This window comes from Haliotis rufescens, unplaced genomic scaffold (genome assembly GCF_023055435.1).
Source record: "Haliotis rufescens isolate VD_foot unplaced genomic scaffold, xgHalRufe1.0.p SCAF_2, whole genome shotgun sequence".
Taxonomy (NCBI): domain Eukaryota; kingdom Metazoa; phylum Mollusca; class Gastropoda; order Lepetellida; family Haliotidae; genus Haliotis; species Haliotis rufescens.
Window position 1 is genome coordinate 76,016,360 of NW_025963890.1, and position 14,781 is coordinate 76,031,140.

Genomic DNA, 14,781 nt, shown 5'->3' on the forward strand with positions numbered 1-14,781 from the left:
GTGCTGTGATGAGCAGTTTTCTTTGAGGTATATTATGTAACTTGATACATACATGTGTATGTACGTCTGTATCTACATGAGGGCTTTGGTTTCACACAATCTACGTGTACCACAAGACGGACGCAATGGCGTATGATGTAGCATGATATCCGCTCAACACAAGTATATATCTACAGGGGCTAGATAATGATAAATATATCGCAAGATCTATGATTTACATTTTACCTGTATGTAGGTCCATGATGAAATGCCGTGTATTAAGCATATGTTGGTATATCACCGGCATGAAACACACTTCAAACAAACTTAGGCTTTTCTCACTAGTGCAGATGTGTAACGAAGTAGCATGCGTTGTGTGAAGGCTCGTTTCTCGTGTCTCTGCTCTTTCTCAGAGATATTTGCAGCACATCAGGTAATATGCCTGGCGTAGTTAATTTCACCTGGAAGTAAAAGACAGAATGAACTTATTACATACTAACCAGCAACTTTATGGGATTTGTCCTTTTCAAGTATCTTTCTATGTACACTACCTACCTTCTTTAGTGTAGCCCTTGGCGGTGTGATCAGTGCAGCATGTTTTGCATATGTTTTTTATTGGTGCCACCGGTGGGCAGGATAAGCTCATCTTTGCGTGAACAACCGGTGTCATCACTACTTGAGTTGTGATTTATAAACACATGCTAATGACACGGTCGGAATTGTACAATGGACTGTGCTAAAATGAAGTTTTTATTATTTGTTATAACTATAGTATACAGGACAATATTATTAAGTGTTGCTGCACACACGATTACTCTGTTGTGGTGTGATGATGCCACGAAATTAAAACAATCCTCAAGCGCTGGAAGAATTGTGCAACTGGTATTCGAGACTCGGGCTGTTTACTACTGAAATGTAACGTAGTGCTCAATATCCTGGTCTATCAAAGGTAATTGTGTGTTATTTGGTATAAAGGAAAAAAAACGTGCATAGCTTTGTCACCCGTGGTGAAACGATACGCTGTATATAATGTGTAAATTGACAATAGTAGTTTTATGTTACGAGTGAATGTAAATATGTCCTCACTGATACGTCGCCATGGCTGACCGCACGTGACCTGGACGGAAGATATCACGTTGCCACTGTTGTGATGTTAACCTCACAGCGAGTCAATGAGTCACATGCATGACTTTGGAGGATTATGTAGGAAGTATTATCTGTTCATAGAATGATAAGCTGTTGATACGCAACCTTACTGTTCTACATCGTACCCCTAGATTGATCAAAACCGTGTCGCCTGACATTCCTGCATAGAACACGTACCTCATGAAGTCTCACGGCCCTACGTCTCGTCAGACAAGGATATGATGTATCTGAGAATATGTGACAGGGCAAATAAGCGACAGCAGGATATTGAAAACTTAACTCGGTGTTTGTTGAGAGGAGAAATGTGTCTATTAATAATCAAGTTGTTTGAATCGAAAATGTCGACCCCCACTGGCCACCATTTAAATATAAAGAAATACAATGCTAATACTCAGAAGCAACATGTATCATGTAATATCTCATCATATGGGATAGGGATTGTTTAATTATAAACCTCGAGCCAATATCAACATATAGATCCAAACGTATAATAAAGGAATAAGTATCATCACACACTGAGATTCCTGACCAGGAAGTGACAGTGTTTTGACAACCTTCTTCCATTACTTATCACTTTGCCTACTGTCCGTCCCTTGTTCAACGTTTTTGTTCACATTGTCAACAATGTACGTAAACCATACGTTATCCTCAGATACATTCTAAAACATTATTCATGTATTGCGTTCCAAACAACTTGTTGTCACACAAGGAAAGTGTGGTTTACATATTCAATCGCTGTGAAAGTACAGGCGTGGTACTCCAACTCCTGCAAGTTCAACATGGCAGTTGTCAGGTTAACGTTACTCCGGGTGGTGGTGCTGGGTGGGTGGATGTAACTGTTATTGGGTAAGTTGTACTTGGATGGTGATTATAATGTATACATACTGTTTCGCACAAATGCTTTTAACCACCCGAGTTTAGGTCCACCACCCCACATTTAACCCATAGCATGACCATGCACCGCAAACACCGTGTATCGAATCGTTTTATAAATTTTAGGAGAAACTATTTGAATTTTTCAAAAACACAATCATTGATATGAGACTAAATTCGTATTTCTTAAACTGTTGTCAAGCAAACCATGTCCTTGCTTGACAATAATATAAGGATCTGAACCGAAACGTCGCCTTTACAGTATTAAGAATGTTGTTATCCATAAAGTGTATCTACTTTTTCTTAATATAAACGTTTGAATTAATTACTCAGTATTCTCATGCCCAACCCTTTGGCAGAGTACTGACGACTGTTTAGGTGACTGACTGTTCCATCTGTTTGGTATTACGTTAGCACCACTACAGTTTGGGTTTGTATGGGAGACATTACATTGTGTCATTGCAGTAACTGAATGGTGTCAGCTTCAGAGCGATGTAATCAGAGCAACAGCAGCAAACTTTGTATTATTCATTCTTAAAGATAATAGTCTCGATGTATTGAAAACTTTTAACATCGAGAATGAGTTTATCAGGTTTGTTTAACTTAATTATAACTCGACTCTGCACTTTTTAATATATCAAATATAGAGGTCTGATGGCGTCTGGTCACTTTCACCAGCGAGCTTGAAGCTACTTCTTTCAACAACCCAGAAGGCAACATGAATCATTTAGATGTTTTTTGCACATATGTACGTACATGACACACACACACACACACACACACACACACACACACACACACACACACACACACACACACACACACACACACACGCACACACACACAGAGACAGACAGACAGACAGACAGACACACAGACACAGACACAGACACAGACACAGGCACACGCACACGCACACACACACACCTGGACGGCATGACCTGGACGGCAGTTATTCTGCTACCAGGAAGCATGAACTGTTCATACTCTACTCCACTGTTCCACATTGCATTGTATTCTTAGATTGATCAATACCGAAGGTTTGTGGCTCTATACACCTCTGCACAGATCATGTAAAACCAGTATTGATGTGATATGAAATCTCCCCTTCATAAATTCAAAAGGTGAATACACAATGGAGTTGCATAGCTGACAATGTATATGCACCGCTCAATAAATGTGCAATGAGCGCAACGTTTAACACAGTTTGACTGGGTATTTCACTTCCTGGTTGCTCCACATGGCGAGTGTCAGGGTACTCGGTGTGGTGGTGATAGTGGGGTGGATACAGCTGACATCGGGTGAGTAGATCAGACTGGCTTATCACGATGATATGTTTATGTACTCCTCCAGTATGTATACATCATTGAAAGTTAGCTTATGTTAATTTCACTACACAGAAATCCATTGGTCAGCAATATCAATAGCATCGGAATATCGTGTGCACGCCTAACGAAACAATTTTGTTAGTGCTTTTTCTTGCATATTCAAGTGGTGGACCTCTTAGATTATATAATCTAAGATATATATATAATCTAAGAGGTCCACCACTTGAATATGCAGGAAAAAACCTTTTGATTCTCAAAATCATCCTGTATCTTACATCTACGATACCCCATTATTAAGATGGGATTGTCAGGCCAAGGAAGTGAGCTTGAATCAAAGAAATATATCCAACAATATAATGAAGTAATAACTGTCACTACATAATAGCGAGACTCCTGTTGGAGGAATGAGATTCTTCATTCAGTGTGTTTTCTTTGATATACGTATGTGAGAAGGTTTCCTACTGACCTTAGCATATGAGGTGTGGTGTCTTGGGCAGGAAGTGACCGTGTTTTTACTACTTTCTTACTTTAATTAACGTTTTGTGCTTCTATTAACATTTACTCATTCGAATTCGTGTTTTGTGTGAGAGTGGTGTTCTTTATAGCCGATACGCTCAGGGTAATTTTAGGGTAAAACCAATTTAGATATTTTCATTCTGATTTTGCTAGCGCCATGTAGTTAAAGCAGGAGAGGTCGTCTGACTACAGCCTGTCTAGGTAGATATAACACAAAAACATGTATGTAGTAGTATAGGTTTTTATTAATTATTAATTAAAAGTTACATTTATGTACAGATGTACAAATTTACAAGACAATCTAATACAATATAGCTTGCATAAATTTATGTCTGGCTACAGCAAAATCACTTAGAGACCGACAAGGTGAGATACAGCATCACCATGCACGATGGGAGATTTAACACCAGCTGCGAGCAGTCTCTTCTCTCTTTCTAGTTTGTCTTCCAGCTGGCGGTACTTCGTCTTCCTTGGTCTCAGTGTGCTACCGTTATGTAACTGCACTTCTGTAAAGTTTTGTTCATTCTTGATCATGTTGATGAACTAGTATACGTTTGGGTGGCAGGCAGCGAACTTCGACATCTTGGAATGCCAGTGCACTGTGTCTCGTCTTCTTGTCTTGAATCTGAACTTATGTCCACCATACACTAAACTCTGTCCACCTCGCGAATTAGGGATGAACTTAACGTTTACCTGTGCATTTGCCATTTTGCAATAAATTCTTACTTACTTACTTACTTACTTTGGAGATTTAACGTGCGCTTTCCGACTGATGCGTATTTCGCACACGGGCCCGGCCAGGCCATTTAATGTGTTTCCGAAAGGGGCGAAGGTGGTCTGTGCAACCCAAGAGGGGGGTTTTAGGGGTTGCTTATATAGAATTTGGGAATTTTGAGATTTGGAATAGATGCCGATGGGATTGGGGAGGAGAACTAAGGGAGCTGGGTATGGTGGATGTTTGTTTGTTTATGTGATTTTGATTTGGTGAGTTATTGTGTTTTTAGATGCGTTTTATTAGTTCCGTTTTGATTAAGAATACGCCTAAGGCCTTGAAGTTTTCTAGTTTATTTTGTGGGTTTAGTATTGCTTCTAGAGTTAGAGCCTTGTTTAGATTGAGGGTGGTTTGTAATGCGGTTCGATGTGTTAGGTAGTGTGTGCAGTGGATGAGTGCGTGTTCTGGGGTTTCTGGTTGTTTGCAGTGTGGGCAGTTACCTGTAGTGTGTTTTTTAAATTTTTTTAGGTGGTTATTTAGGTTGGTGTGTCCTGTTTGGAGTTTAGTGATTACTCTGTCGATTTTTTTGGATGGATGGAGAATTTTTGGTTTGGTTAGTGGTTTGCTGAGCACTTTTTTGATTTGGCTATTTGAGTTTAGATATAGGTTATGCCATTTTTTGGTGATTTTTTGCTTGTTTACACTTTTAATTTCTGATTTTGAGATGGGTAAGTTTAAGCTTATTTCTGGGATTTTGAGGGATAGTTTAGCTGCTTTATCGGCGTTTTCATTACCGTATATTCCTACGTGGGCGGGTATCCACAAGAAGGTTATTTGTTTGCCTGCCTTAGTTAGGTCGTTGGAGCTTTTAAGTATTTGATTTATTAATTTAGGTCGGTTTTTGGTATTTTTGTTTTGGAGGGCCTGCAGTCCACTTAGGGAGTCGGTAAGTATTAGGATTTTTTTGTGGTTTTTGGATTCTTGATTATGGAGGGCTGAGGCCATGCCCATTAGTTCTACCGTGAATATTGATTGGTTGTTTGGGAGTCGGAAGGATTGTGTGGTTTTAGTTGGTTGTGTGGTATGGACTCCGAAACCTGTGTGTTTGGAGGTCGGATCTGAGGATCCGTCCGTGTAAATGTGACACCAATTTGGCCAATTTTCGTGTATGTATGCTAGTGTGGTAGTTTTAGCTATGTTTGGGTCGGTTTGTTTATTTATTTGGCTAGCTAGTGTTGTGTCTATTTTGGGTATTTTAAGTTTAGGGGTGAAGATATTTGATTGTTTGCAGTTTTGTTTAAGATTTTTAATTTGGTGTTCATTTAGGTAGTTTGTTATTCTTTGGGATATTGGGGTAAGTAAGGGGTGTTTACGAGCTAGAGCTTGGTTTTTGGGGCTGATGTTTTGGTTTATTAAGTTTTGGATGAGAGGGTTTGATTGGGACGCGGCCCAGAAATTTAAGCTTAGCTGTTCCCTGCGTAGACTTAGTGGCATTTCTCCTGTTAAGGCCTGAAGTGAGGTGTAGGAGGTGCCATGTTGGGTGCGTGTAATTAGTTTGAGAGCCTGATATTGTATTGAGTCAAGTTTTTTAGATAGAGAGTTGTTTAGGGTGTTGTATATGGCGCAGCCGTAGTCTAGTTTTGATCTAATTAGTGATATGTAGAGAGAGAGGAGGGTATCTTTGGATGCTCCCCAGTTAGAACCAGTTAGGCATCTTAGGGTGTTTAGGTCTTTACTGCATTTAGTTGTTAGGTTTTGGATGTGAGCATCCCAGGTGAGATGTTCATCGAAAATAAGTCCTAAGAATTTGGTTTGTTTTTGAAATTTGATTGTTTGATTGTTTAGCTGGAGGATTGGGGAGGCAGGTTTCATGTTTTTATGTTTGAATACTATTCCTGTTGTTTTTTCTGAGTTAAGGGAGAAGCCCCATTTGTCAGCCCACTGTTGTATTTTATTAAGAGATTTTTGGAGTAAATTTTGGACCATGTTCATGCTTTTAGTGCGGATCCAGATGGCTCCATCATCCGCGAATTTTGATGTGTTTACTTTAGGGGATAGGCCCTCGAATAGATCGTTTATCATTATATTGAAGAGGGTGGGGCTGAGGATACTGCCCTGTGGAGTACCATTTTCTAGGGGACATTGGTCCGATAGAGTTTGGTCTATACCCACGGTTATTTTACGATTGTTTAGGAAGTCCTGGATGTAGTTTATTATCTGACCTTTGAGTCCTATTTTTTTAAGTTTTTGTATTATTCTTATAAATTCTCAAATGGCACCTCCATATATATATACAGTGTATATACCCGTTATTTTAAACTCACTAAATTTGTCTGTTTGGAAAAGTATAGTAATCAGTGATTCATGTTCAAATCAAATAATTTAGCAATATCTGTTAAGCTGAACACAGTTCATTTCACTAGTTAAGTTTGGCTCACAGTGGGTCACAGCTAAGTCATCAAGGAGTTCAGATAATCACAACAGGCTATAGCTGGCAAGTCACTGGACCGTACAAGTTAATCTCCCCAGCCTGCTGGCAAAGTGAGAATAAACCGCTTTTCTCACTCATTAACGATCTGAATGTAAGGAAGTAGTCAAGGAGCATTAAACAGAAATTTTGTATAATCCACAGCGCATACAGTAAAATATCGAAGAGAAGAAAGGAATGAAGTCGCTGGAGTTCATAAGTTTGATAGCAATATAGCAGCGAGAGATAATGTATTGAATATATTCTCGTTTGTTAACCTTTAGCCTGCTGAATTATTTTCACACTTCTTACCCCTGCCTGCTGGATTAATTTTAGCATAAGGCGCTCTAAAGAGGGTGGGTGATTTCAAACAGTCGGTGCCTCATTAAACAATGGCCAATTGAAGACATATTTTGCACATTTATTACTGATAGAAAACTACACAATTCTATATAAAAATATCCTGGTGTTTTCAATCATACCAAGGTTAAGACCAAAGCGAACACAAAATTGTAAATTTTCTTGAACTTACCTGAATTGCGTTATTGAAGGTGGTTTGCATTTCATGCTAGGAACCTTTTAATATCGTAACATTTTTGCAAATTGATTTCAATAATCATATCTCCGATATCTTAATTTTAATTTAGTAAAAAATCGTGTTTTATAATCGGCATATATCAGCGCGATGGTAAATTATGAACCATTTCAGTGAATTTATTATCTAAACGTTTAACAGAAAAATAACTTAATTTTCGAGGTCATCATGTCGGTTGCAGAAATACGAATATTCGGGTTAATCTGACGTGTCATGTTATAAAATTTGCAGGAAACAATTAATGACTTATGAATATTCACTAATCCTAATTTCAAGCGTTTTGGTTGAATATTTACGATATACAAAAATAAACAACCCGTGTCATGATGCTAGCAGACGTCCTAAAATCAAACATGGCGCGCTTCCCCCGACCTCCGCATAACTTATTGCTATTTTAATATCAACAAAGTTTACATTGCCTTTATAAATATAACTTGGCGAAAGTTGACGATCTTCTCAATCGAAGAATGTTTTATTCGTCATATTCCAATAAATATGACGAGAGAAAATGAAAATAAAGATCGTGAATTCTGACAGCACTATTTCAATAAGTGCAAAGGTCACCGGATGTGATGTCACATACAGGGGTAGTCTGCTGATAAGCTTTCGAAACAAAACAATTACAGTAAATTTTGAAATAGTTCGCCTATCACATACAGCAAAAATATAAGTCGATACACAGTATCAGTAATCACCACTAACATGAAATAAAAATGTGACTTTGACGATATAATTCGCGTATTAGTTAATCCGTTTGACCTTGCATGCTCCCGTGACCCGGAAACGGTAGACGATAAATCAACATGCCACATGCAAGTTTCTCGGTATCTTTTATTTGAACATCTGTTGATATTTAAGAATCACCATTCAATGTTGTGAATATAAATGGGACATGATTCATATTTCTGCGATGTACATGCTGATAAGTTTCACTACAACAAGTGTATCCCACGCAATACGTCTATGGATATCGTCGATCAGCAAGATCACCCTTAGCAACAGGTGCGCGAAAATGGGCTTGACAAAACGTGTTTCAAAATAACATCCCCGCGTTGCTGAATATGATAGGGTATATATAAGCAATAAAAGGCTACGTACATATTTTCGGTGTTAGTTCGACATTACATTTAGGATAGTTTTCCTTTCGGGAATACATTCATAGATTCTAGCATGATTTTAGAACAGTTTCACGAAGGATTTCTAAATTTATTCCAAAAATATGAAGACCACCATGATTGCGCATTGATGATAGATTTGTAATTGTTTAATTATTTACAGCTGTTTACAGGTTTTAAAATGTTAAGTTATATTTAATAGTTATTTTTCCCACAATGATGGTGTGTGGGGACAGTAAATATTAGTCTTTGCATCAGTACAGTGTAACTGATCAAACTTCAATTATTATCTTTAGTTTAAACATATTTATTCAACAATTATTATCTTACTCTCTGAAAATCAACTATGTGAATAAGTAACTCTGATGTCATCATTTTAATTTTAGTATTCCATGAATAATGAATAAATCAGATCCTTAACATATACATACTAAACTCATATGGACATTAATCTTGTGCATTATGTGGTTTGTTTCCAAATAAAACAATTCTGAAATATAATTTAATAGGAATTAATTTAATTCAATTACAGTAACAGTACGTGTAACAGTACATGACATTTTTGTTTGTTTAATCACAAGAACCATGGTGGCACATGAGCTGGTAAGTTTGCCATAGGTTTCTTAGAAAATGCTATCTCAGTCTTCTGGTTGGAATGAAAGGAAACATGCCTGTGTACATGTTTACCCTTGCCAGATGTTTTTTTTCCAGTCAGCCAATCCATTACTTTTGTTCACCTTACGTGGTCTATTTTATACATACAGGTACTGCTTCCAACCTGTTTTTTCTTTGTATGCAATCACAGTATCACAACTTCCTCAGCTGGTGTGTATAAAAGTTCCCCTGTCATCATGAAAAAAGAATTATAAAGGAAAGTCATATTTTCATTCAAAAACATATCTGTCTTTCTTTGAATACTCTTTGTCTAAGTGCCAGAAATGTCAGTGTCATAAAAAAATTTAAAAAAAGATTTTCATAAGGACTTTTCTTAGATAGACCTAGATCTAAGTCAAACCATGTGACTAGTTAGGTAGAATTATAACCTTATAAGCCCTCATTTCTGAGGTGTCCATATTTTTCACCTTTTTAGGACTAAATGTGATCCGTGTAGATCTGCCTGTTTTGTTATGTAAAACAAATACTTGTCTTAAAAAATGAGAAAAGGAATCATTCAGACGAATTTTTTTTATCCCATTAAAATTGATTCACGAAAATCAGTTGAAATGTACAGTGGTGACTTTTGTACCCAAAATTTCTAGTAATTTGTTACCCAAATGGGTATGTGATTTTGTAGATCTACCTAGAATTATTTCAAAGATATACATTAATTTGGTGTCTTAAACTTAACATAATATCACTTTCCTATCAAAACAATTCATTCTAACTTAGGTTTAACCAACTTAACTGGCCTCTCCTTCTGTGACAAGACGTCAATTTTCTCTCAAAACTAAACAATCAATTTCAAGGATCACAGTCATAATCATATTTGGAACTTGATGAAATATTTTATTATGTGTTCTGTTCATCTAAATGAAAACATAAATATAATTATAGATTATTGTCTTATTTTCTTAGGTACAAATGCACAAAGTATTTTGGGTACAATTTAATTTGTTTTGGGTACAAAATCACATATATATATAAATAGGAGCCTAGAATCTATATATATTTACACTACCTCGTTGTGTACCAAAATGTTATCGTTCAGAGGACGGGAGGTTCTCAGAAAGTTTTCAACAACATCTTTAAATTGTTCTTTTTGTAATGTTAGACCAATAACAATATTATGTTATTATTATGGCACATCAATACGTTGTATCGCTCTCCGTTGCGTTCGTTTTTAGAAAATATTTTAAAATTAAAATCATCGAGCGTGAAATCCATTACGGTGTCGGATTTAGACTTACACATTTGATGGCGACAATCACGAAGAAATATGAAACAAATAGGGGTGAAGACTGCTCTCCATATCAATAAATAGTAAATAGTTGACGAAAAATAGTAAATTATGTATTTTCTTTTCAATTTGAATCTATTTCTGAATTTCTTTATGATAGCTTACCAACTTTTGCATATTTTGCTTCCATGTGTCACATGCGGTACGTGCTTCCGGTTTCAGAAATGATAGCTAAAATTGCAAGTATTTTGATTATTTCTCGTAAAATGCATTATTTTGCTATTGAATGGTTTACCTAGAATGTATACGTATATCAGTTCAGATTTTGCGTTTCATCCAATATTTGTCATTTTTCGCAGTGTGTGTTGACTTTGTTCAACTCAACAAATCGCGAGTTAGGCCACGCCCAAACGTACCACTGACGTTTGTCGGCTTGTCAATGTGTCGGAAAGTTTATCAAACGAAATCATTTGCAAACTCTTTAAAAATGAAATTCTTTCTACAAAGATTTATACATACGTGTCAATAATTCTAGAAAATTAAGTTAGATGTAACAAAATGATTGTAATAGTCTAACGGGATAACTATGCATGTGGAGTTGTTTGTTTACCGCCGTTGCCATGATCGTACAAGTTTCATCCAATCGATGATGTTACGATTCAGATTGTTTTTGTTTACAATTAGTTACACCGAAAGTTGCTAATTTTTAGAAATAAAGGAACATGAGTGTTTTCCTTTCGTCAGCAAACAAAAAATTATGATCGAATAGGAAAAATGATGAAATTATCAAGAAAATATCGGACTGCATGCCGCTCAACGTGAAGTGCCAAAAGTCAACAATGGCCGTTTCTGGTAGTTGTGTGCCGAGAAGTTTGGCCGAAACTTTTTTAACTCGCGATATTTTCTTTTTGAGGTAAATAAATGACTGAACGTTTTGATATTGAGCAAGCTGAGCATTTATGCATGTCATACGTAATTTAAATGTTACACAAAGCCTTCTTGGTAAATAGATATGGCGAGTTTTATTTTGGGGTGTTGTTATGCTATTCGCCTGTCGAATGGGTTCGACATCAGATGCACGGGGATGGACACCTCTGTCGAATGGGTTCGACGTTAGCGTGCAGAGCTTTAATAAGATCGCAGTAAGAAATATTCCAGTTATGTGACGGCGGTCTGTAAATAATCGAGTCTGGACCAGACAATCCAGTGATTGACATCATGAGCATCGATCCGAGCAATTGGATACGATGACATGCATCAACCAAGTTAGCGAGCCTGACCACCAGATCCCGCCAGTCGCCTCTTACGACAAGCATAGTCGCATTTTACGGCAAGCATGCATTTCTGAAGACCTATTCTACAGAATTTATCATCAGTCTTCATGGGTTAACCATTTATAGCCTACGGGACTGTGATCGTTACATGTACCTCACGCTGAAGATCCTGTCGTCACAACATTGTCATCCATACCCGAGGTCCACTCATTCTTAGCCGGATATCCAATCACGCGTACCCGTTATAAGGAAATTGATCTCCAACTGCAATGCACACTGCCTCCCGTGAAAGTTTTATTCATGGAATTTCGATGACACCGAATATATGCTATGCATTTCGTTTCGAAACCATTGATCCCCAGGACAATCACTTGACATAAGAGGAGACAGACAGGGGGATGAGGCTCGCTGACTTGCTTTATTGACTGGCTTCTTACCCAGATGTCTTTAGTCGTTTGCTTACTGCAGCGTACAACACCTCTCATTGAATTATAACGCACAACTGGCTTTCGCCACATTCAAACATAGCAATATCAAAGTTATATCAATTACTTTGGTTCATCAGTTGCCTGTTGACATGGTACAAACATCAAATACACAAGGTCTAATCAAAACAAAACACATTAAGTAAAGGGAAAGTGTTGTCAACATAGCAGCTCTGCCGATTTTATCACTTCAAATTCAACAGCTACTGAGCAAGAGTCGTTTGACGCTCTTTGCAATCTTGGTTGAAAGAGCCTGCCCGACTGTATCTTGAAAGTTGTGAAATGTAAACAACAAAGGCTGGGGGTGCTCGAATATCGCTTGACATGCAGGGGAAGTTGACCATTGGAAAGTTGAAGTCATCCCTCTTGTCATACAGTCTTGTGGAGAGTGACTTCTTTGAGTGGCATTTAGAAGTTGGTGTGATGAAGCAAGACGAGTTCTAAGGATGAACAACTTCTTTATTACAATTAGTGCGACGTTTCGGTTTAGATCCTAACATCTTTATCAAGCAAGTGATGGATAGTGCTAAACAACATAGGTATATATACACTTATTGACATCTAAGTTTCTACAGTGACTAGTTGATGGACACAGAGAGCTACACTCTCAATAACACACGCAGCAGAAGTCAATAGGTCATGCTGGTAAGTAAGAGATTTGAGGTGAAAGAAGGCGGGAAGTGCTGTGATGACCAGTTTTCTTTGAAGTATATTATGTAACTTGATACATATGGACGTCTGTATCTACATGAGGGCTTTGGTTTCACACAATCTACATGTACCACAAGACGGACACAAGTATATTTGCTGTTGCGCAATCTACAGTGGCTAGATAATGATAAATATATCGCAGTGTCTATGATTTACTTTGTACCTATGTGTAGGTACATGATGAAATGCCGTGTATTAAGCATATGTTGGTATATCACCGGCATGAAACACACTTCAAACAAACTTAGGCTTTTCGCACCAGTGGAGATCTGTAACGAAGTAGTTTGCGTTGTGTGAAGGCTCGTTCCTCGTGTCTCTGCTCTTGTGGAGAGTGTTTAGTCACTCTGAATCTTTATGCATAGATATAATTATGAAACAAATGGGAGTTTGCTATTTGATTATTATTGAACGATATTGACCGATTCATATGCATAAAGAAACAGATCCGCGTGAAGGGGGGTACAGTTTTCTTTGAAGTATATTATGTAACTTGATACATATGGACGTCTGTATCTACATGAGGGCTTTGGTTTCACACAATCTACATGTACCACAAGACGGACGCAATGGCATATGATGTAGCATGATATCCACTCAACACAAGTATATATCTACAGGGGCTAGATAATGATAAATATATCGCAGGATCTATTGATTTACTTTGTACCTATACGCAGGTACATGATGAAATGCCGTGTATTAAGTATATGTTGGTATATCACCGGCATGAAACACACATCAAACAAACTTAGGCTTTTCTCACTAGTGCAGATGTGTAACGAAGTAGCATGCGTTGTGTGAAGGCTCGTTTCTCGTGTCTCTGCTCTTTCTCAGAGATATTTGCAGCACATCAGGTAAAATGCCCGGCGTAGTTAATTTCACCTGGAAGTAAAAGACAGAAAAAAACTTATTGCATACTAACCAGCAATTTTATAGGATTTGTCCTTTTCAAGTATCTTTCTATGTACACTACCTACCTTCTTTAGTGTAGCCCTTGGCGGTGTGATCAGTGCAGCATGGTTTGCATATGTTTTTTATTGGTGCCACCGGTGGGCAGGATAAGCTCATCTTTGCGTGAACAACTGGTGTCATCACTACTTGAGTTGTGATTTATAAACACATGCTAATGACACGGTCGGAATTGTACAATGGACTGTGCTAAAATGAAGTTTTTATTATTTGTTATAACTATAGTATACAGGACAATATTATTAAGTGTTGCTGCACACACGATTACTCTGTTGTGATGCGATGATGCCACGAAATTAAAACAATCCTCAAGCGCTGGAAGAATTGTGCAACTGGTATTCGAGACTCGTGCTGTTAAATACTGAAATGTAACGTACGTAGTGCTCCATATCCTGGTCTGTCAAAGGTAATTGTGTGTTATTTGGTATAAAGGAAAATTTTATACAAACATAGCTTTGTCGCCCGGGGTGAACCGATACGCTATATATAATGTATAAATAGACAATAGTAGTTTTGTGTTGAGAGTGAATATAAATAATATTTCCTCACTGATACGTCGCCATGGCTGACCGCACGTGACCTGGATAGAAGATATCCTGCTACCACTGTTGTGATGTTAACCTCACAGCTAGTCAATGAGTCACATGCATGACGTTTGAGGATTATGTAGGAAGTATTAGCTGTTCATAGAATGATAAGCGGTTGATACGCAAC

General features: G+C 37.6%; 1 protein-coding gene across 2 annotated transcripts in view; it reads left to right on the top strand.

The window, feature by feature from the left end:
* LOC124147605 (receptor-type tyrosine-protein phosphatase epsilon-like) overlaps positions 1-14,781 on the top strand; it is an 88,015-nt gene that overhangs the window by 35,879 nt on the left and 37,355 nt on the right. The window contains exon 1 of one of the 2 annotated variants that reach the window (XM_048400594.1): positions 3,217-3,299. The exons of the other annotated variant lie outside the window; for it this stretch is intronic. Coding sequence (XP_048256551.1) covers positions 3,239-3,299 — 61 coding nt within the window. The 5' untranslated portion in view covers positions 3,217-3,238. Of the gene's footprint in view, positions 1-3,216; positions 3,300-14,781 lie in introns of those variants that run through there. 2 annotated transcript variants of the gene reach the window in all.